The sequence below is a fragment of the Dendrobium catenatum genome, unplaced genomic scaffold, assembly GCF_001605985.2.
Source record: "Dendrobium catenatum unplaced genomic scaffold, ASM160598v2 fragScaff_scaffold_123, whole genome shotgun sequence".
NCBI classification, from domain to species: Eukaryota; Viridiplantae; Streptophyta; class Magnoliopsida; order Asparagales; family Orchidaceae; genus Dendrobium; species Dendrobium catenatum.
The window spans coordinates 1,047,798-1,073,056 of record NW_021318585.1 but is presented as its reverse complement, the minus strand read 5'-3'; the positions used below and the strand labels follow the sequence as shown (position 1 = coordinate 1,073,056).

The window sequence follows — 25,259 nt, the reverse complement described above, 5'->3', positions numbered from 1 at the left end:
TTTTTGGGCTGTGGGGGTGGGGGGGGGGGCGGGATTTTTATTATTAATAACAAATTGTTATTTTATTGATTTAAAATATATTTGCTTTTTCAATTGCTTAAAATTTTGTTTGGGACGGCTTTCTTTCTGCTTCTTAAAACATCTTTTTAGTGCAAAAATTAAAACTTTTGTACTAAAAAAATTATTTCAAGAAGCAGAAAAAGCCGTCCCAAACAGAGCCTAAGTTTTGTCTAGGACGGCTGCAACTAGAGGTGTCAAAATCAGGTTGCGGGTCGGGTTCGGATCAAACTCGATATTGGAACGATATTATTTGACATGACCCGAACTAACCCGCTTTTTCAACATGTTAGAAATTCCAACTCGGATCAGACCAGCACATGTTATCGAGTTGACCCGACCCGACCCACGAACCTAAAACACAACCAGTGCAAGCAATTTCAGCTAACGTCGGCGTGTGTGGGGTGCAGCGCCTCAAACATTATGAGATGGAAAGTGGTTTTGAGAAATTTTTTTGGGTCGGGTCCAAGTCGAGTTAAATATTGCCCTCCGTAGCCTGCAACAATTTATAAAATTCGTTGTGCAGCGGTTGTGAGAAATTTTTTTAATTGATGCGGATATTATAAATATGTTTTTTAATGGTTTTTTTTTCGAATGATTGTAACATTTTGCAAAGATAGTTGTAAAATTATTTTGGAGAAAGTAAATTTTCTTAAAGTTGAGTATGTTTGAGACAACTTTTTTACAGATTCACTTTTAAGATTGCACCCACAATTTCTTTTTGGCTACTGATTTCTCGCTAAAACTTCTATACAACAAAGTTAATTTTTACATCAGCTTTAAAAAAACCTAATTTCCTCATAACTTCATTTACAAAAAGTTGCAGCTGCCTCAAACGGATCTTCGATCTAAATATATTCTTTTTAAAAAATTTAAAAAACTGCTTTGATTAAACTATCATACATCAGCAAATATGAATGTAATACGCATTTTCCACCACCGAAATTCTAAAAGGCAACGAGAAAATAATAACCAAATAAAATTATAATTACAATTTGAAAAATAAAGCAGTGAGATATAGCTATTCCAAACAAACTCTTAATATAACATAATTATAATAAAATATAAGCCATGCGATTAGTAAGGAGTTGAAAAATAAGTATTTATTGTAGCTTTGAATGTCCCAAAATAATAATAATAAAAGAAAGTAAGAAAAAGTTAGTTGTCGAGTTGTGATTTGTTTGCCCAAGCAAACCACATGGGAGAAGAGAAGAGAAGAGACGCGCACAAATGAATCAAATATATTAGTCAAATGAATCAAATATATTGGTCTATTTCTTAAAACCCCTCGTGAAACTCACCAAAAATATAATAAACGGTGGTGTGAACGAAGAAATGTCGTCCTCCTAGAGACTAAGGTTTCGTTTGGGACGGCTTATTTTTTGCTTCTTAAAGCAGCATCTTAGTACAAAAATTTTAATTTTTATACTAGAAAGCTACTTTAAAAAGCAATAAAAAAGCCGTCCCAAACAAAGCCTAAGATGGACTTGCAAGTATAAATTGACAGTTGAAATATGGAGACTGGGAACTTTTATTTGGTCCGGTGAACGTACGAGCTATGTTCGGCCGGCACTACGATCGCAAGCACAAAACGAGAAATACTGAGCAATACCAACAATAACGAGAAATAACATTATGTGAAGACAAAATACCGAGTAATACCGAACAATACCGAGTAATCCCAAAAAATACTGAGGTTTTCTAGAAAAAACTCGGTATTTTTTGGGATTACTCGGTATTGCTCGGTATTACTCGGTATTGGTCTTCACAGAGCGGTAATCCTCGTTATTACCAAACAATACCTAACAATACCGACCAAATACCGAGCAAAAACCGAGTAACAATCCTCTGACTGAACGTAGAGCTACGTCCGGTCAGAGGACGTAATAAAGTACGGAGAGACTGGAGAGTCGTGAGCAGTAACACTGAAAGCAAATTAATGGGACTATTTGTAGTTTAGTGAGTAAGATTTTATTTGGGAAGATTTTTTTATTGTTTTGTAAAGTTATTTTTAAGTAGAAAAATCTTTTAAAAATAAAGAAAAAATAGTAGTTTAATATTTCTTTTGGGACAGCTTTATTACTGGTGCTTCTTAAAGCGGTTTTTTAGTTATAAATAAATAAAAATTTTCTACTAAAAAATTATTTTAAGAAACAGTAACAAAGCAGTTCTAAACAAATTCCAAAGCTGTCCCAACTGAAACCTAAGTTTTGATGAATTTAATTCAACAAGACCAATTGTCTATGTTTTTTATTATTTTTTTATATCTTATATATTTTAAAAAATATATGCATTATATTATTAGATGTATAACCATGTATGGAGAAAAATATTAAATAAATAAATAGATATGTAGATAAAAAATATTTATCCGCATATTTAAATTTCATCAAATAGTTTAGATGATACATAATGAATAATTTTAATTTTGATTATTTTTTTTAAATTTAGTTATATTAAGTAATTATGCAATATGCTTAAATCATTAATGTTAAATTTATAATTAGTTGCCATTGTCATAACTGCAATCACCTCCGACTGTTATTCACGTAGGAATCCTGCGGTAGAAGCTTCAAAGCAAACAGAAAACAATGTAATCTTCTCTGTTACTGCACTAGGAAAACAGAGTTTACCAAATATCAAAAAACTAAGTGTCTAAGTGATTCCCCTCACGTACGTGGAAGGACTAAAAACTGCTAAACAGCAAAAAGGAAAAAATTTGTGTTGTAATGCCAGTAAAGACAACACAAAGTGCAGTGTATACGATCCTAGACTCCTAGCTAACTGACAAAACATGGAACTTGTGTGAATAAGCTGCTCCGCCAGGTGCTCCGCATCATTCGCCCCTTTCATGTAGAAAGTTGTTGTCTCCTGAAACAACAATGCTGTCATCTGGTGGAAAGTATGGATAGATATCTGCGACGTTGAAACTATGCGAAGTGTTGAACTGTGAACGGTCCAAATTTGCGGTGGCTGAGTTTGGAATACTCTTCGGGAGGAAGACGTTCTTTCCTCAGTGTGACCAAAACACGATCTCCCAGCTCAAAAATTTTCTCCCTGCGATGAAGATCTGCATGCTGCTTGTATTTCTGATTGGAGTCCTGGAGCTTTAGCCGCACATTGACTAATATGTCGAAAACTGTTCAACTAAGGTAGCAACAGCTTTGTTGGTGCACTTGGGGATAACTGCAACATTGACAATTGTATTAGGTAAATTAGTATAAGCAATACTAAAAGGACACCTACCCGTTGACTTATTTGGGATGTAATTGAATGCAAATTCAGCTTGTCCGAGCACCTCATCCCAAAGTTTGGGATTTTCTCGCACCAAACAGCGAAGTAAATTTCCCGGTGTCATCCCAAAGTTTGGGATTTGTTGATACACTTATGCCACATAAGGCTAAAATCAGCATCCTCTGGATAAAGCTCTTGTAAGCAATCTAATCCAATAAATTAGTTTGTAACTGGATAATCAAAGTTGCTCGGCAACTTAATGCATCAGCAATCTGATTTTGAGCACCACTTTGTTCTTTAGCACGAATGTAAATTTTTCGAGGAACATAATCCATCTAGCATGCATTCGATTGACATTTTTCCGTGTATTGATGTATTGCAAAGCTTTGTGGTCACTACAAAGTATAAAATATGTTGAAGTAATTAATGCTCCCATTGCTGCAATACTCTGACGACGGAAGAAAGTTCTTGTTCATACACTGACCACTGTTGCCTTGTGGAACATAATTTGTCGCTGAAAAATTCAATAGATTTGTTGTCTTGTGCTAGCACAACACCGATACCAATAGTCAAAGCATCAATCTCCACCGAAAATGATTTATTAAAGTTGGGTAGAGCCAAGACAGGTGACGTAGTGAAAGCAGTTTTTACATTTTCAAAACTGTTTTGTTGTTCTTCCTTCCATAAGAACACTTGTGATTTCAAAAACATCAGTTATTGGCGTAATTATCATTCAAAAACCTCTTATGAATCGTCTGTAAAATTTTGATAATGAATGGAAGCTCCGAATGTCAGGAAAGGACTTAGGAACATGCCATTCTTTAATAGTGGCAATCTTAGAAGGATCAATACTCACACCATTCGCAAAAATTTTGAACCCCAAGAAGGACACAAATTTAGTTGTAAATTCACACTTGGTTAAATTCAAGTAAAGCTTATTCTTCCTCAAACTTTCAAAGATACTCAATAAGTGCTTTAAATGGTCATCAAAAGTGGTGCTATAAACTAATATATCATCAAAATAAGCCACACAACAATGATTTAGAAAGGGTTTCAAGACTTCGTTCATCAAACACATAAAAGTGTAAGGAGCGTTGTACTATCCAAAATGCATTACGTACCTTCCATTCATAAAGGTCTTCTCTTGTTTTAAAAGTAGTTTTCCACTCATCTCCCGGTCGGATTTAAATCTGGTGGTAACCACAGCGAAGATTCAATTAAGCAATTGATCTTAAACAAAAATTATTCCATTCTTTGCCAACTGTGCACATGTCCATGGCCTTCATCTCGACGTGTTTAGAATACTTGCTGCGACCATGCGTTGGCCCCATCCTTGAGTCTATAGGCAACATAATTACCTACTTCTCAAGATCAATTTTCATATACTAAAAAAAATGCTTCAACCAATAGTACCACGATTGAAGGTCAATTAATGTTGGAAATCATAGACTAACCTTTCAACTAGTCAAATAAATCTTCTATATGAGGCAGATGATACTTATTCTTTATGATCACCTTCTTAGCTATCTATAGTTGATCCATAACCTTATGCTTCTATCTTTGTTTTTCATGTATAAAATTGGTGCTCTCATGATGAAACACTAGGTTAAATGACTCTTTTGTTGAGCATTTACTATAATTGCATCTTAAGCTCTTGAAGTTCAATATATGCAATGAGCATTTCCTATAATTATCTGAAATTAAAGCTATAGTATGCTCAATCTAAATAAAAGGAGGAAAGTTTGGAAAACCATCAATAACAAAATCTAATAGTAAATTTGTAAACCAATTAAGCATTGTCTACCTAGGTAGGAAAAATGCTTGTTGTTATCCACTATATGAGCAAGATAACTAGCACACTCAAGGGAAATCATTTTGCGAGATTTTCTTACTGATATAAGATAAGAGATTGCTCGTCTGATATCTTTGAATCTAAAATATAACATAAAAGGGATACATGAATTCCCTCTTCTCTTAAGATACTCTATAATGATATAATAAGTATATAACTATTCATGCCCAATATTGTATTAAACTTGACTAATACAAATATAATGAGTATAATTATTATAATAAGCATGTGCACATTACTGAAAATGATATCATCATCATGAACATACTGAATAACTGTAATAGATGAATAAAATGGCATATTAATAAATAAATGTGACTATGATTATGATTTTGATGCATTTGATACGATTTTATTTAATAGGAATGAATGTGATGCAGTAGTCGAATAAAACTCTTATTCATTACTTCAAAAAAAAAAAAAATGATATATATAGTAATATATCAAAAGCTTTATGAGCCTCTTATTCCATTATAATAAATACTTTAGATTGAGGCTATGTTTGGGACGGTTTTTTTTATTGCTTTCTAAAACGGAGTTTTAGTACAAAATTTTTTAATTATAAGTGCACAGTAGATTTTGGTTTAGTTATAAATTTAATGGTAGTTTGGCTTTCGAATTTCAAATTTAAAAGGCTCCACATGCATCTTCTAACATTGACATTCAAGTGTATATGTGCCTCATTATAGCACCTCAAGGTTAATATAAATTTAATTACTTTTTTTTGTTATCATGGTACTTCCTAAATTCTTGCTGATGTTTTGTTTCTATTGATCATGTTATTTTGTAGGGAGATTTACATACATACCACTCTATACTACTTTATTTACATATTTAACATCTAAAACTTTAATATTACATACATACCATAAATAGTTCATTTTCATATCAAATATGAGTGGTAGAAATGAAATAAATGAGTGGTAGGAAAGAAATAAGAGTGGTAAATTTGATATTAAAATAATATATGGTGGTATATATGTAATATTAAAGTTTTGGGTGTTAGATATGTAAATATGATGGTATAAATTGGTATGTATGTAAATTTTCTTATTTTGTATTGTTGGTTTTGTGATTGTTCGAAGGTGTAGGTCATGCTTATATATTTTTCTATTCATCTATCTATCTATTATATATAAAATTTTCAAAAATAATAAGTTGAAATAAAATAGGATAGTATCTTTGATTTTCATTTATCAAACTTTTGGGAAAATATAAGTATCTTAGTTGATGCTCTAAGTTATGATCATGCATATCAGTTTGCACTGCCAAAAAAGTAGGGATTTTTTGTAGCAGATCTTAGGAGTGGTTTGAAAACCTTCGCTAAAGATATCTTTTTTAATCGATTTTGACTGCCACTAATAGCATCGATTTTAACCAATGCTGAAATCACTAGTTTTCGCCCTTCTTTGCAAGCCGTGATTTCCCTTTATACAATTCAGACCCCGCTCCGCTCCTCCTCTTCCTTTTCCTTTGCGATACGTGACTCCATCATCGGAGTGGCCCCATTGTCGTCATAGCCCTAAAGCCCATCCAAAACCACTACAGGAAAGTTGCCCATTATCGGTGGCTTTCCTGCATTCTATTTTCAAGCAGCTTTCCAACATAATTCCGGCGGAATATGTCCAACTAATTTTTCTACATATTTTTTGTCGGCTTTGGTTCTAGCGTTTTTTCCATCAGATTTTAATTATTATATTTTAAATAAAAAATGTAACGTTTAAATACTTTTGCCCTTCCAGCAAATTGGTTGGGTCTTTGAAATCATACTCACTTCGAATCCCAGCGCATACGGGCAGCGCGGTCGGCCGGGCAGGGCGACAAGCAGCCTGGCGGGCAGCACAGGAAGCAGGCTGGCGCCAGCGCAGGAGGCATTTGGTCAGCGGGCAACCGGGCTGGCGGGCAGGGCAGTATATTAATTTTATATATCGTAAATTGCAAATTATTATTTTAACTTAAATATTTGTATAATTGTATATGTATAATTATATAAAATAATTATTTTAATTTATATATAATTGATTTACATTAAATAGTTAATTCAATTTATTAAAATATTACATAAAATAAACTTATATGCATTTAATATTAATAAATTTTTAAATTAGAAATTATATTCTAGTGTAATAGTTTGTATTGTTTTTAATTATTATATAAACTAAAATAGATCATTTTTTAATATTTAATATGCATAAATCAAATTTAAAATATAATTTTATTTTATTTTTTTAATAATAAGTAAATATTATAAATATTTTTAGTAGAAAAACTATTTTATTGATAAATACTTTAATTAAATGAATTAGATTTGTGCAAATTAATTATATTAAAATAAACGTTGTATATATATAATTGCATAGATTTTATCTGCAATAATTTTTTTTTAAGAGATACTTATTTTAAACATATTAGCAATTCATATACAATTAATCAATTTAAATTGAATATATTTTGTGCTGGTCGTAGCATGTGAAGAAATTATTTTCTACGACGACATGACTCTTTTCTGATTGGCTTTTGAACGAGAAATTATTAGGTACGGAGTGCGGACGGGAGAACCGTCTGCACACTAGTATAAAACAATGTTCGGTACCGTTCGGTACCACTCGGTACCGCTGGGTACCGCTCGGTACTCTGTGTATGTGCAGACGGTTCTCACCCCGTCTGCACTCCGCACCTAATAATTTTTCCTATTGAACGGGTCCGTATCCGCGTATAATAATTTCATCAAACATGAGGCCATGGGGCGGAACTATACAAGGAAGAAAAACGAAGCACAGACAAGCAGAACTGCGCAGGTAGGACCGAACGTGGAGCCAGCGGGACCGAGCGACACTGTGCGATTATGAGAGTAGGAGGGACTACAGGTGGGAAGACGTGCAAACTATTTGATTAAGTTGAAATGTATTTGTTTTCGTTTGACTTCTAAAAATAAATTCACACTTTTGTAGTATTCGAAAAATAATTTTATGTTTTCTAAAAATATATAATTTCCGTGTATATGACAAGGGGTGTCAATTCGGGTCAACGGATTGAGTTCGGGTCGGATCCGGAACTAACCCGGCACTATTCGGGTCAACCCGAACCCGAACCCGACCCATTTTTAAAAACGGGTCAGGTTTCTGTATTCGAAAAATAATTTTATGTTTTCTAAAAATATATAATTTCCGTGTATATGACAAGGGGTGTCAATTCGGGTCAAGGGGTCGGGTTCGGATCGGACCCGGAACTAACCCGGCACTATTCGGGTCAACCCGAACCCGAACCCGACCCATTTTTAAAAACGGGTCAGGTTTCTAGACCTTAATATGACCCGATTCGGGTCCGGGTCAACCCGACACAACACGAAGGACCCGAGGTTGACCCAAAATTGCTAGTTTTTAGTCAAAAATCGGGTCAATCTCGGATTTTCGGGTCAAAACGGGTAAAAAACAGGTAAATCTCGGGTTTTCGGGTCAAAATGAGTTTTCGTATCATTTTCGAGTCAATTTCGGATTTCTTGGTCAACCCGATTTTTAAAACGGGTTAACTTGTTGAACCCGACCCGTTTCGGATTCAGGTTGACCCGAACCCGGATTTTTCAGGGTCGTGCCAAAAATTGACACCCCTAGTATATAGTATATGCTTTTTTTTAAATTATAATTAAGAAGGTCTCCTTTTACTTCCATTAATTTTATGTATTCTATCTAGAAATTATTTTGAGAGGATACTGGACGGTCCGGAGATCAATCTAATACATAGTATTATCGAGCACCGATATCGAAAGAAAAATGATGTAATACCTTCTGATTGATCTCCGAACCACTATGTTCTATTGGTCCATTAATTTTGCCCATGTGGTTGGTTCCTCACAAGTGTTCAAAGCTACTAGATACGAAGGGAAATCCGACAAGTGCCTAGATGTCTCTTACAAGCATCTCCGTTTCTTAATTTATAAATAAAATTTAAAACTATAGTAGTTACATCAAAATGATGTGAAGTGAGAACAACCACGGAGTCTTATCAAATTTTCTTAAGAAACACAGCTCATCGTAATGTGTTAATTAAAATTTTGAGTATCAATTAAAATTTTTTGAATTTTAATTTGTATTCAATTTGTCTTAATTGATCTAATTATTAAAAAAATACTTTAAAAAAATTATAACCTTAAGTATTGGCATTCAAGTGTTATACTTAGGCTTCGTTTGGGACGATTTTTTATTACTTTTTAAAAAACATTAATTTTTTTTATTAAAAAGTTGTATTATTAAGCAATAAAAAAAAACTTCCCAAACGAAACCTTAGTTTCCAACACATAACCATACAGGGGCAGAACCCAATGGGTGTAGGGGGGGCAATTGCCCCCCCCCCCTAAAAAACTTTTAAAAATTTTTTATATGGTTTTTTAGGTAATTTACCCCTTTTTATTCATTTTTTTTATTTATTACAAGAATTTTTAGGCAATTGCCCCCCTTAAAAATTTTAAAATACTATGGTCTTTAGGTAATTGCCCCCAACAGGTCGAACCCTGATAGGGGACACTGCCCCCTTGGACCCCCGACATATGTCTTATAAGTTTGTCCCCCCTAAAAATTAGGGCTGGTTCCGCCCCTGTAACCATAGAGCTGTCTGTACTTAGCCGATTGTTGTTCCAAGGAAATGTTTAAATTAGCTGGTAATTAATGATGGAAGATACATAAAAGCTTTGAATTGATTTGTATCCTAATCTCATACACTTTCAATTCATTCATTTCTCTTGGTGATAGAGTGTATCAACCATTAGGGGAGTGACATCACAAAGTGTCATTTATATTTGGATGTGTTGACTGAATGCCGCCGCGGCTCTGTACTTCGTAATTAATTTCTCGGTGGAACTTAGAGAGGTCATCCACCGATATCGGACCCAAACTTGTTTTGCCCCATTGAAGAGGCGAGGTCATAGTAGAGGGGATTCGAACCCGAGATGGGGGTTCCCAACCGTACTCGCCCACCAACCAACCTAAGCCTCGGTGGGTCGTTAGTTTTTTTTTTTTTTGACTGAAATTTAGGGAATGATGCTATATGGGTTTGGTTAGATAAATTGAGTGTCAATTAAGATTGTTCTTGGGACAACTTTTGAGTATTTTTTTTCGTTTGAAAGAAGTTTTTTACTGAGATAGATCATCTTGATCTATTGGTTGGGAGTTTTAGCTACGATTTGAAGCTTGTGTATGTGTTGTATGTGTGAGTTTGTATTAATTGGCTCGACAATTCTAAAGAAAATGTACTAAAAAACTATTTCAAAAAACAATAAGAAAACTTTTAACCACAACTTTTTTATTATTTTAAAGCTTTTTTCTGTACCAAAAGTTCTTTTAAAAAACAATTAAAAGAACTTTGCCAAAAGATCCTAAGAACACCGGGAAATTATTCTATGCGGAGACCAGACGCCGAACGTCGTCCGGAGACCAATTAGAATGTGTCACGTCATCGGTACTGAGCAATACCAAGCCGCGGTACCGAGCGCAGGGGTGACATGATGCATTCTGATTGGTCTCCGGATGACGTTCGGCATCCGCACAGAATAATTAATCAAGAGCGCCACGGTAATATTTATGAAAAAAAAATTATCTCTCAAACATTCAGCAATTTATTATTGCTATTGAGGTAAGTGATGAAGAAGCTCTGTATTACTGTCAAACTGGAAAGACATTCATAAATTAGCTTCCAAGTTGGTCATGATCTTGCATGTGGATGGATACTGCCATACTGGTATTTTTTGCATTTTGTTTATAAAATAATAGATTTAGGTTTTATTTGGGACGGATTTCTTACTGCTTCTTAAAGGAGCTTTTAGTGCAAAATTTTTAATTTTTATACTAAAAAGTTATTTTAAGAAGCACTAAGGAAATCGTCCAAAATAAAACCTTCGAGTATAAGGTATTTGAATATGAGTATTGTATGGTTAAAAGGGGGTTATTTAGCTGAATGTTTACATTTATAATACCCACCAACAATTAAAACAATGCATGTTGATGAACAAGTTGAATAGAAAAATGCATGACATTTATTGTTTCATCTATTTGATATTTAAGGGAGTTTATTGAGAAATAATTTCATTAATTACTGAAGTAATTATCAATCAAAGATGAAATAATATTTCTTCTCAACACTTTAATTGCTCCTAAGTATATTGATGAGATTGAGGTATGTTTAATTTTATTCTATAAATACAAGTCATTATTTGATTTACATTCCAATTTTCTAGTTGAATATTAATGAAATCTTTTAGATTTTTATTAATTTATATTTTGTTTGGGACAACTTTTTAAATGTTTCTTAAAGTAGATTGCTAGCAAAAAAATTAATTTTTTGTGTGCAAGAAAAATGCTTTAAGATGCAGTAAGAAAGCCATCCCAAACAAAGTCTTAATTGGTTTTGTAAAACATAGTTTATCATAAAATCATAAATTAAAGATTGATTTACATTCAAAATTATTACATTTACATATTAAACATTTAAATTACGTTATTTACATAATGTAACCATAGCCCTGCATTGGGTACCCACACCCACCCATACCCAATTGATATGGGTGGGTATGAGTATGCCCATGGCCTTGTGGGTGGATATGGGTGGGTACTCAACATCGGATGATAAATTAATTTATATTGCTAATCACCATATATCTTATATTGCTGCTATCCTCACAACGTAGTGTGCAACACTTAACCACGCTGCGATTATGATTAATTCTGATATGTGACATGAAAAATTTGCAATCATAGCAAAGTGTAACAAGCCTCAAGGTCATCAGTCCGTGGCAGACTGCGTTCAAAAAAGCATGAAAAGTTGGTGGGTATAGATGGGTATGACATCCCGAAAGTTACCGTGGGTGGGCGTGGGTGGGTGAAGCCCGTCCAAGTAAAGCATGAGTACCCAACCAGAATCCCATTTAGGGCTTTGAATGTAACACAATGAGAAAATCTTTGATGGCTATGAGAAAGTTACAATATGGGCTTTAGTTAAGGGCAAGAAAGCCGCAATGGGATTTCGCCAAAAGAGTCATCACAAGTGCTTTGAAGAATGATGAAGAAATTGTTACAGCATCTTGCCAAGAAGAGACATCATGAATGTGCTAGTATAAGAGCTAGGAAGTTGTGACAATATTTTGTTGGTAAGGTTGTGATGAGCGTGTTGACGATGGATAAGTAGAAATGAGACAACATCCCACCGAAAAAGGGTCACGAAGAGATCCATTGTGTGTGCGGCGATGACAAGAGTATGACCAATAAGATAATGAGGGTATTATTTTTAATATTATTTAAAATATTGATTGTTATGTGAAGTTTATATGTGAGATAATTTTGAGTGATATTTATGTAAATCCCTAAAATATATATGTAAAATAATGTGACTTAATTAAAATATTGCGTCACATAGCTCATCTTGGCATGTTGGTTGAGAGCTTAGGCTACCTACTAAGAGATATTGGGTTCGAATTTTTTTTATGTGATGTGCGTATGAATTTTCTTAATTAACTTAAATGTAAAAAAAAAGAAAAAAAAAAGCAGCATTGCTTCGGCCCAAAATAAGCCCAACCTTTTCAACGGCCCTCTAACTCGGCAATTAGAACTTTCTTGGAATATTCGGGTTTATTCAAGGTCAAGAGAGGAAACTCGCTTACTTCTTGGATAAGTAGGCATTTTTGGTAGCTTATTCGACCCACAATCCCAATTGCCGCTAGGGTTTCTTTGGTTGGTCTCGCAGTTCTCGATTCGTTACCTTCTTGAAGCCATGCCTCGCCGTAGCTCTGGAGGTGCCATTTCTTTCTCTCAATAGTTTCAGATGTGCCCTAGGTTAATGATATTGATTTTATCTAGATGGCTTTTATTGTTCTGGTTGAGCCGATTGCTTAGTATTGTGTTAGGAATGCTTCAGTTCTGTTTACAGATGGTTCCCTTGGAATTTGTTATGCTGCCCTTGCTTAATGATATCGAAGAGACCTAATGGGTAGATTTCTTTTAGGATTTTTGCTTATTTGTGAAAATTTTATTGTTATTGTAGTTTGCTCTTCGGTTTTAATTGGTTAGCCTGGCTGAAGTAATTTCTTACTTGGAGATGTTTTAGACGACTCCTTTTGGTTAGGAATCATCCTTTTGGAAATTTGTAGTTGTTTCCAGGTGAATGCTATGGACGAGGTTTAGACAACAGTATTTATCTGTAAAAAATTCTTGGTGATTTATACTAGATGGCTTTTTTTGTAGTTCTTTGTTCGCTTAGATCGCATGTGCATTTTATCACTGGTTCAGGTGAATGTTTATTATATTCTGGAGATATTTTTTATGGTTCCATGCCGTTTTGGGTATTCTTAGTTATTTTACGTTTTTGTTTTCAGATCAGAAATTTCCTTTGTCATTCTATACCCGTTTGTTTCTCAGCTTTGATTTGTACTAACTCTCTCTTCATTCACATTTTTATCTCTGGTTTCCTTGACTATATTGAAGAATTTGCTGGATCTTATTAGAAATGTCATGAGCTTTGAAAATTATGAAAACACTGGACTGTGTTTGGTAATATTCATTCAATCTTATTTAATATCTTAGTAATAAGGTTGCAAATTGGTTTGCAAACCCCCACCCAAATAATTGTGTGAAACATAATAAGTTGTTTTAAGCACTGGAAGATCCACTTGCTAGGGATGCCCGAAAGGATTATGGAGAACATGTCAGATCTTAATTGCCATGGATAATTGGATGGGGGAGTTTACCCCGCTACCTTGATTAGTGGTAACTAAGTGACATATTTCTTGCACATGACAACATTCAAGGACAACGCATTTTGCAAGGCTGCATTTGGAACTTTTTTTTTTTCAATTTGGATTCTCTCTATATTCTTATTTGACATTGAAGTTTTCTTTTTTTCATTGGATTTGGCTTAAGATTTAAAGCTTGGCTTGACTTCAGGGCATAAATCTAGGTGGAAATTTGATGAAATGCTAATGTTTGATGATTCATTTAATATCTTTAGGGTTTCATTTTAACTTGTTTTGAAAATTTGATTTATGGATTATCATTTTTATTGTAATCATTTATTATTTTGGGATGATATTCCCCAATTGAACTTTTCTAGTTGAATTTTAGATTTTGTGAATCTTCTACTTCTTATCCTGTATCCTGCATGTCTCCTGTCTCTTTGAATCTTTAGGTGGCAATGAATAGTGCTTATTACCAAAGCATTTGTTTTGTTCAAAAATCATAACACATGCACATGCACATGTGCACTATCAAATAAATAAAAAGAAGCGATGAAAAGTAACATTCTTCCTATTTTTTCCCTGCTAGCATTTGACACCTTGTTAGAATTTTGCAATCAGAAGATTAAAAATGTTATCCATGAATAGAAATGTACTTTTGTGGTGTGGCAAACAATTAATATTACTAAGACAATTTGATGATATAGAAGCTATAAGTTTTACAAATAAGTTAATCAACTAAATTTTTATAATTTATATATTATGTTAAGTACCAAGGAAAGACAAATGGTTTGTAAAATAACAAAGGAAAGATATAAGGGATAGAAAGATTTTCGAGAAGTTTGGCTACCATGTGTATGTCTGGGATTAAAATGAACCATCACAAAAAGTCTAGGAATTATTTTGAACATTTTCTTTTACAATATATTTTCTCCAAGCGCAAATATATTCATGTGTATTTGGCTACTTTTGTTTAGCACATTTTGTTTTTCTCAAAGAAATAACTTTTGAAATCACCATGTAGGAAGACCTGCTCCTCGGGCTGCTCCACGGCCTGCTCCACGGCCTACTCCTGTGAGGAATCCCCCTCAACCAGGTATCTTCTCTCATTTCTCATCATTCAGCAGCGTGGATGCTTAATTTACTGTCATTGCAGGAATAATTTTCTTACTTCTAGGCTAACATTTACATGAATTACCTTTTACTGTACTCTTAGATTTTGATGAGGCTAATGTCAGCACACAATCATAAACTCATGTAGGATAAAAGTTGTATGCATTTTCGGATGAACATGGTTGCATGATGCAATTAGCCTTACTTGTATAGGGAGCTTCCACCTTGATGCTTTCAATTTTCAACAATAAACTAATGTGCTGAGCTTTGCCTAAGCGTGCATGAACTGATTTGCATCTATCTCAATTCTCAAATATATCATATCAGAAATTTGTAGCTTTTTTGAGTGATTTGAGAGTGGCATGTTATGGTTTCACGCTTTCTTTTGTTTAATTGATGTTCATATTTGGTTAAAATTAACAGAAAGATGTGACAAACAACCATGCATGTACTAATTTATGTTAATTTAATAAAATATGCAATATCAGCTATGTTAATTTATTAATGTGCATTTGCAACTAGATCTGGTAGGATCTGATTTGCACTATTCAAATCTTTTTAAAATATGCACTAATTCAGATCCTATGAACTATGCTAATTTAGCTGCAAAGGTGGAATTAACATCATTATGTCTATTGTTTAATTTAGCTACAAGGTTTCCGCTACTACTAAGCAAAGCTAAATTTTAATAACTTCTGAGTCTTGCCCAAACTCCTTTATTTCAAATGTACTTAGTTTAATTGAAGTAACTATTTTTATTTTTTTTATATTAAATGCTATGAATTTTGGAAGTAATTATGATGATGGATGGTGAATGATAAAGTTTAATAGATTATAAATAGTTTGTTAATTATCATATATATTGTAAGAAATGAGCTTGTAATATTTTTTTAAGTATTAATTTAAAACCAGTTTGAACTTTAAAGTTTAAACGAGGTTTTTTTTGGTATTTTCAAACATGTTGTTCATTAGAGAATTGCTTTTTTTTTGTTTTCCAAATATTTTATATATGTGATAGCAAATACTTGCTTTCATTATTAACAACTAAACCAATTTAATTTATCATAAATAAGATAAAATAAAAAATTAAGTAAAATGTTTAAAGATGAAATTTAAAAATATTAATTCCAAGATAATTAATAGAGAATTAATTTGTAAAAAAAGCTTAATATATAAGATTAATTTTAATAAGCTACATGTCAATGCAGTTCTTTCACTTGTAATTAATTTGACACATTATTCTTTTGAGAAACATCATGAAAATAATTTGTTCCTATTCGTCTCTTTTTAAAGAGAACTCTAATTGCAAAGTTTCAATTTTCATTAATTTACCTAAAATATATGATTTTTGAAAGACTAAAATGCGACACACACACACACATTTAACACTATATATATATATTTAATATATATATATATATACTCATGCACTTAAAGCATAGGAAATATATTAACATATATAAGATCAATGAGTTTGATATTTTGAGTAGCATACAGTGGTGAAAAAAAATATTGATCTTATAAACATTACTATATTGAATAACATTGTTTTAGACAAATTCATCTTTAGTATATATATATATATATATTGAACATAAAGTTAATTAACAATGTAATTGATCGATAATTTTTAATATTGATTTTGAAAATTTTCTTCTTGTAAAAATGTATTAGATCCGTAAGGAGTCTAAGAAAGCAATTTGCGATGCAAAGATTTTTGCTTTTAATAATTTATAAAATAAATTAGATACTGAGGAGGGCAAAAGATATATGCATAAGTTAGCCAAACAAAAAGATGGTAGTAAAGATTTAGTTCAAGTGAAATGTATTAAGGATGAAGATCAAAAAGTGCTTTATTAGAAGAGGATATTCAACAATGGTGGATGAGACATTTTACTAATGTTTTTAGTGAAGATTATAAGAATACGACCTTAGCATCCTAAATGAAAATAAAGATTTTCTTTTTATCGGCGTATTTTTAAAATCAAAGTTAGAGAGGTTTTAAAGAAAATGAAGTGTGGAAAAGCTGTTGGTCCTGATGATATTCCAATAAAGGTGTGTAAATATTTAGGATATGAAGGAATTTATTGGCTTACTAAACTTTTTAATATTATTTTGAAGTCTAAAAAGATGCCAGATGAGTGAAGAATGAGCATGTTAATTCCTATTTTTAAGAATAAAGGTGATGCACAAGATTGTGTAAATTATAGAGGAATTAAGTCAATGTGTCATACTTTAAAACCATGAGAAAGAGTTATGGAGCATAGGTTACGGCGTGAAACTAATGTATCTCAAAATCAATTTGGATTTATGCCGGGTAGGTTTACTATGGAAGCTATACATTTATTGAGAGGTTTTATGGAGTAGTATAGAGAGAATAAGGTAGGTCTTCATTTGTTTTTTATTGATTTAGAGAAAGCATATGATAAAGTTCCAAGATAAGTGCTATGGAGAGTTCTAGAAAAGAAGGGGGTTAATAATGCTTATATTCAAGTCATTAGGGATATGTATGTAGGAGCTGCCAGTTTTGTTCAAACACAAGTTGGTTTTACCAAGTATTTTTCTATTTATGTTAGATTACATCAAGGATCATCCTTAAGCCACTATCTTTTTGCTTAATCAATGGATGTTCTCACTAGACATTTGCAAGAGGTTGTACCTATATGTATGCTTTTTGCTGATATATTCTTCTTGTGGATAAGACTAGAGAAGGAGTTGAAGGTAAACTTGAATTATGGAGGTCAAACTTAGAGTTTAAAAGCTTTCGCTTAAGTAGATCTAAAACTGAATATATTGAGTATAATTTTAGTAGTAATAGATCTAGTGGGGGTAGTGTAGCTTTGGGTGATCAATTCATTAATAAGAGTACACATTTTAGATATGTTGGGTCTATTGTTCAGAGTGATGGTGAAATAGATGGGGGTATTATTGGCAGAATTCAAGTTAGATGGTTGAAGTAGAGGAATGCATTGGGATTGTTGTGTGATAGAATCATACTTGTTAACGACGAATTACGCACCGCGGTGCATAGCGCACGGCGCGACACACGCCATTTTGAATATAAAGCAAACTATACGATAATTATAACAAATAAGCATGAATGTGGTATATCATTAAACTAAAATATAAGCTATCATAATAATGAAAGACATAAAGACAATCATAGTCATGCAATTATGCATAAGTTTAAGTAAATAACACCTTAAATATCTCATAATTAAAAATATTACAATCTTATTTTTTAGAAGATAATGATTTAATAAGAATTTAATTTACTTTCTTGTGAATCATCATTATCAACAAATTTCAAAAAAGTTTTGTTATCTTCATCAGCATTATCTCCTATTTCATACTCTTCTTCAGGGATTATTGTGTGATAGAATCATACTTGTTAACGACGAATTACGCACCGCGGTGCATAGCGCACGGCGCGACACGCCGACACATGCCATTTTGAACATAATGCAAATTGTACGATAATTATAACAAATAAGCATGAATGTGGTATGTCATTAAACTGAAATACAAGCTATCATAATAATGAAAGACATAAAGACAATCATAGTCATGCAATTATGCATAAGTTTTAGTAAACAACACCTGAAATATCTCATAATTAAAAATATTACAATCTTATTTTTTAGAAGATAATGATTTAATAAGAATTTAATTTACTCTTCTTGTGAATCATCATTATCAACAAATTTTAACAAAGCTTTGTTATCTTCATCAACATTATCTCCTATTTCATACTCTTCTTCATCAACCTCATCCTCATTCTCAATAGCAACAATGTCATGATGCTTAGGTGAATGTTCTTTTTCGTTGCCTTTAGATCTCTCCTAGATATTATAGCTTTAATCATAAACATTAGTAGTCTTAGCAACACTTGTCCAAGTTAAATCTCTCTCCAACAATAAAGTCATTTTTTTCATCAGGCTCATAATCTAATTTTACTGTTAACCACTCATTTGCATCCGCCATCTCAGTCAAAGAAATATGATCAATCACATCATGATGATTGTATCTCTAAATCAATGCTCTATTGTATTTTACATAAACTAAATCTTTTAAGTGGCAATGATCCAATTTTCTTCTTCGTTTTTTATGAAGTTGTAATTGGAAAATTATTACATTACTATACTATGAACATACATAAAAAAACATCACATTTTCTGTAGAAATACTTGCATGTTCACAAATACTTCAATTGCGTTCGTAGCCGGATAAATTACATCTTAGATTGAGGACTTTAATAGCAAGACTTTTAAATTGGGAGCTCCTGGCCATATGCCAACCACCAATCAGCAGGAGGAAATGAAATATTTTTTTTTTTATAAACTTGCTAATCAATTGTCATTTTATGCAAATAATGATAATTGGAACACAATGGAGAAAAAGGATTCATGGAGACGACCCCACGTAGTGGGATAAGGCTTGATGTTATTGTTGTAATGATAATTGGAAATTGGGTAGTCCTTTGTTTTATAGTGGGAGAAATACCAAGTAGTTCTTCACCTCTAATGGATAAACTTAATTCATTACTGTTTTTATCTTCTTCATCTTCATCTTTAAATAATCTTCCAATACATGAATAAAGACCATCAACTACTTTCTTATCCTTAACAATATCAAGATTATGGAAGAAATATTCAAGATTTAAAAAATGTGCCGCTACATGTAGAGGTCAGTGTAGTTGTACTTCCCATCTTCTATCAATAATTTTGAAAATATGATCATATTTATCAATGTTACTAAAACTTGCAGCAATTGCCTCTTGCTTTATCCATTGTTTCATATATGTAAGCCATTGAGGGCTTTTTCTCTCCATCAATCAATCTAAGAACCTTCAATAAAGCCCCAATTATTTTTAAGGTACAATAGTATTCCAAAATGATTGATGCAAGATTGTTTGTTGAGATTGTTTTGCTTTAGTTGCTTTCGTATAAGGATCCAAAATAAACTATTCACAAGTAAACATTTTCTTCAAGTTCAGTTGTTGTTGATGAAAACGTTGTAACGTCAAGAAAGCTATTGTGAAATGAGTCTTGGCGGGTTTGACAAGTGCTCTTTGATTTGTGCACATTCCCATTAAATCAAGTAAGCGAGGCCTGGAGTATATATAACAATGTGTGCTACCATCTCTTTTTCAAAGCATCGCCTGAGCTTTTGGACTTTGAAAATGTTCTCCATTATTAAATTCAAATAGTGAGCAGCACAAAGAGTCCAATAAATGTTTTTGGTGATTTCATTTAAAACATTTGGGGTGTTTGGTAACAAGTAGAATTTCACTTTGAATTTAATAAATTTTGTAAATCCTCTAAATTATTTGACATTATAGAGATTAAATTTATTTAATTTTGATGAATTGATAAATTATTTATTTGGTGATTTCATTGGATTTAAATAAATTTAATCTCTATAATGTCAAATAATTTTGAGGATTTACCCAATTGAAAGCAGTGTCAATTGGTTGATATTTTTTTCATAGCTTTTTCAAAATCTTCATAACTTCTTCAAAATTGTTTTTATAAAAGTTACTTCTGAGAAATCATAAATGAAATTGTGGTTTAGAAATTAGCTTTTAAAAGCAGACGCTGAAAAGAATAAGCCATTACCAGCTAAAACTTAAAATTTCCCATCTCATCTATAACTTATGTAGCTTTATAGCAGACCTGATTTCCCATGAAAAAGCCTCATTGGATTTGGTCGTGGTAAATGAAATGCTTTGTTAAACCTAGAAAAACAAGCGCTAGCTTAAAATGTGAATAGAATTTCACAAGGGGGAGATTGAAAATCAAGAAAATTTATGTCATTGTTTTAGATTTACGTTTATGTATATTGATAGACAGATAATCGATTATAACTGTTATTTTGGAAGATAGAGCTATATTGAGATATGAGCTAGCCAGAGGAACATGAATGTTGAAAAAAGTCTAGAGTGGTTGAGTTAGTACAAGCGGTCTATAAATAGCCTATGGCTACTATGAAGAAATTTTTCGCATGAAACAATTGGTGTCCGTGAATAATTTATTTATCTTTAAAAATTATTATTGACCTCGTTGATGTCTTGATTTTTTTTTTCACATTACTAGATGCATCCTCCAGTCTTTAACCCTGCTTATGTCTGACATAGTTCTCTCTATGATAACTATATGCTTTGTCTGCAGCTGTAAATCATGCTCCTCCTCCAGCTCATGTCCAGGGTGGTGGATCCATGCTTGGAGGGATTGGCTCCACAATTGCTCAAGGTATGGCCAGGAGACAGGCATAAATACAAATCACATTTTGGATGCTTCTTAATTTGATTATATGTTATTTTCATTACCAAAATATATTTTAAAGCTTTTTGGTACAACATCATCTGAAGTCCTAAATATCCTTTAAGGCATGGCTTTCGGCACGGGTAGTGCCGTTGCTCATCGGGCGGTGGATGCTGTTCTTGGGCCCCGAACTATTCAGCATGAAACTCTAGCTTCTCAAGTTCCTGAAGCTGCTTCTGTTCCAATGGCAAATATCAGTGGTGCTGATGCTTGCAGTGTTCATTCAAAGGCCTTCCAGGATGTAAGCTCTCGTTCTTTTCTTGGATCTGTTGTGCTTATTAATTACTTTGTGGATCCCTATCTTTGAATAGAGCCAATGCAATTCTAATGGTGCAGTTTCTTTTATTTTTGAATCTGCTATTTGAACTCTATTCATGCTAAATAGAGATATTGGTAGCTATTACAGTTACAATACAACGGGTTCCTTCCAGGTTGGTTCTACTCTATTTGATGTTGCCTTAAACAAATTATAGCCATTATGTACCCGTATAATAGCAACACAAACAAGGAAAAGGAATATGCAATAGAGAATTTGATATTGCAATGTTATGATACTGCCAAATGTTCAAATTTCTGAATTGTTTGTTACATTATTTTCATTCAGAATGTATTCTTCAAGTTTTCTATTACTAATCTACCATTGCTACACTACTTGAGGTGTTGTATTAGCATGTTATTTTTTTGTTTTTTATTAATTGGTTTTACAGAACTGTTAAGCCACTTATGCTTGCTGCTACTGTATTTGATGTGGAACTCACTCGTCCTAATCCCCCATGCATCTACCCCTTCACAAAGTTGCTAATTATAACAGAGTTCCTCTCACATGCTTATTAGCTCCTTTATAAGTTGGCGACTGGATGAAGTTGCTAATTATGGCTGGGCACTGTTCAAACTTGCAAAATTTGTACCTGATTACTATTTCAATTCCAGGGCGTGCACTAAGTCGCTAATTGCATTGACTACCCAAGCAATTGGTGCCCTTTATTGCCAACTTAGTTCAATTTTTTTTAGAAGATTTGTGATTTATAATGCACATCAATTGCATAATAAAATTGTTTTCTCTTCTTAAGAATTTGTGCTTATTGAATGCAAATTTGTTGAGTGTGGTGCAAGTGTTGAATGCTAACTTTAGGGGGAAGATATCTCCTTGTACTACGTGAGGTTAGGATTTCTTTGGTGAATTTTCCCCCCTTGTCATTGTGTTTTCTATTATTCTTTTACTGGTTTGTATGTGATTTGGCACTGCAATGCTTTATCGTGCCAAATGTTGGCCGTGAAAAGAGAAGCATAATGCTAAGTTAAGTGTTGCAGATATGAGGATGCTTAGGTGGATGAGAGTGGCTTTACCCTTAGAGATAGGATATGAAATGAGCATATACGTGAAAAGGTTATAGTAGCGCCAGTGGAAGATAAGATTAGAGAGAGCTGCCTTAGATGGTTTGGTCACATGAAACGACGGACTTCTGATGGCCCAGTTAGGAAAGTAGAGATATTAGATTTGCCTTATGTTAAGAAAGGTAGATGTAGACCTAAAAAGACTTGTTTAGAAAATATTATAAATGATTTTTCTTTATTAGATTTAAACAAGAATTTGACTTGTAACAGGACACAATGGAGAAAAAGGATTTATGTAGCTGACCTCACGTAGTGGGACAAAAGCTTGATGTTGTTGTTGTTTATTGGTTTGTATGTGAATAATTTTGGTCAAATCTCTTACATTCTTGTTTTTTTTTTTTATTTCTGATCAAATTTTTTAACTACTTGGTTTTTATTGATTAAAGTTTTTTTTTTTGGCTAAATTTCTATTTGACTTTGATGAAATTATTGTTTGTGTGAATTTTGCATATATTGTTGGTGGCATAAAAAAGCGAGTGCTTGAATTTTATGCATGAAATCGTTTAGTTACATTAGGAAATTAGACTGCAAGGCATCCCTCATCTAATTAATATCGGACCCTTGTTGCATCAGGTTCACTAGAAATATGATATAATAATTGTGTTAATTAACAAAACCACAGAAGATGCAATTTACGTGCAATTTGATAAGATGCTGTTTTGGGCAATTACAATATGATTATTATGAGGTTTAGAAGTGTATTTGTACATTTTATGGGTGTTATAAGCTTTCTGGGTTTTTTTAAATTAGGGTTTAGGTTATGAAACCTCTTTCAAAGGTCTTGATTGACATATTTCAGAGAAAGCCATCTCTTTGCGTCTTCTTTTGCAGCCATTGGAATCCTAGGTCTCATCTTTTGCTGATTAGTTTACTAAATATTTTTTGCCCAATTTGTATTTTCCAATTGTGGCACATTTTTTGACCCAACTTTCTTCTTCATTGACGCATTGACCTTGAATTTCTTAGCTACATTTAAATTTGGCAAATTGTTAAATAATCGCTGGGGCGACGTTTGCATATTTTCTAATGTTTGTCAAATACGTCTAATTTTGCTCAAATTAATAGTTGGACTATGAATTTGTCTCTGCATTTTTTGTGTTTATGCATACCATCCTTGATCTCCATGTGTTGATTTTCAAACCTTAAATGGATCTTTACTCATTCTCTGCAATCAGATAAATTATTTTGTGCGGACACCGGACGTATCTGGGTCCGGAGGCGAATCAGAGCGCGTCACGTCACTCGGTACACAACCATGGTACACTACAAAGAGGTGATATGATGTGCTCTGATTTGCCTCTAGACGGGGTCCGGTGTCCGCATAGAATAATTAATCCTGCAATCAAGCATTTATTTCATTAGCAGAATTGCATACCTTAATCTCTTAGTGAAGTTACTCAACTCTGACTCAAATGGGCAGGACATCATAATCTAAAGCATTTGAACGCCTAAAGTTATTCTGACACGTGCTTGAATAATTTTTATAGACAACTTAAAAAGGAAACCATGAACTAGTCCTGAAATAGCTTCAAAACATGAATTATTTGTTTCTCACTGTCCTTTCCGAGAAGTGGAGACCGGACGGTAAGAACCGTTTGAATTTGCTGTATTTTAGCTGCCCTTTTGCAAATACTCAGCGAAAGGTAGCAAATATGCATTCATAATTGCATATTTGCTGTATTTTTTACTGAATATTTATAAAAGCGCAGCAAAAAAAAAACAAATATTCAATTAGAAGGATATTTGTTGTCCTTTTGTTGCGCTTTTGTAAATACTCAGCAAAAGGGCACTCTTAAATTGCATATTTGCTGTCTATTTGTTGAATATTTGCATAAGAGCAGCAAAAGGGCAGCAAATTCGGACATTTCTCATCGTCCAATCTCCGCACAGAATAATTTCTCATTCTTTCGAATTTTAACACCTTTTGTTTCTTTGGATGTGCAGTGCATCAACAACTATGGGACCGATATCAGCAAGTGCCAGTTCTACTTGGACATGTTGTCTGAATGCCGCCGATCCTCTGCTTCTGGACTACTGAATGCTTGAGATCTACATATTTTTTACTAATATTTTGCTTCTGGACTGCATGAGATATAATCATTATTCGTATTATGCGTCTTAAATTCTATTATCTTCTCTGAAACAACTCTCAATTTGCTTTCCATGTTCCAACTTTGTGCCCCTTTTGTGGACATCTGAGCACAACTGCTGCAGTCATGTAGACCATAAATACTTAAAAACAATGTGTTTTGTTGAACTAAACCTGAGTGGTAAATCTCTGTTAGACGCATCTGATTACATTTATGATTGATAATGCTGATTATTTATTGCTATTTGTATTTAGAAAAAAGTTATAGAACAATATCTCTATCAGGTTAAGATTAATGTTATATATGAAGAGTGTATATTGCATTAATTTAGAAAAAAAATTAATATTTAACCTTTTTTTGCATTAGATTGTCAATATTTAACTTAAAATTTGATAAATAATTATGATATGAATTCGTTCATAAATTGAAATGGAATAGGTTTAAAAATTATTAAATTTATTTTAAAATTATTCTATAATAGA

The 25,259-nt window shown here is 32.9% G+C and overlaps 1 protein-coding gene across 1 annotated transcript; it reads left to right on the top strand.

Annotated features, from left to right (window-relative positions):
• The first annotated feature begins 12,764 nt into the window (after positions 1–12,764).
• On the top strand, positions 12,765–24,985 carry LOC110098439 (uncharacterized protein C6C3.02c). Its single transcript, XM_020825277.2, has 5 exons — positions 12,765–12,920; positions 14,881–14,952; positions 21,140–21,220; positions 21,358–21,533; positions 24,632–24,985. Exons 1-5 carry the CDS (start codon positions 12,899–12,901, stop codon positions 24,731–24,733), a joined length of 453 nt encoding a protein of 150 aa, XP_020680936.1. The 5' UTR covers positions 12,765–12,898; the 3' UTR covers positions 24,734–24,985.
• The last annotated feature ends 274 nt before the right edge of the window (positions 24,986–25,259 follow it).

Bases quoted from the DNA above. Each gene is read 5' to 3' on its own strand.
- LOC110098439 (XM_020825277.2), top strand. From the start codon at position 12,899: ATGCCTCGCCGTAGCTCTGGAG. The intron at 14,953-21,139 runs GTATCTTCTCTC...CTTTGTCTGCAG, and splicing joins GAGGAATCCCCCTCAACCAG to CTGTAAATCATGCTCCTCCT. The intron at 21,221-21,357 runs GTATGGCCAGGA...ATATCCTTTAAG, and splicing joins TGGCTCCACAATTGCTCAAG to GCATGGCTTTCGGCACGGGT.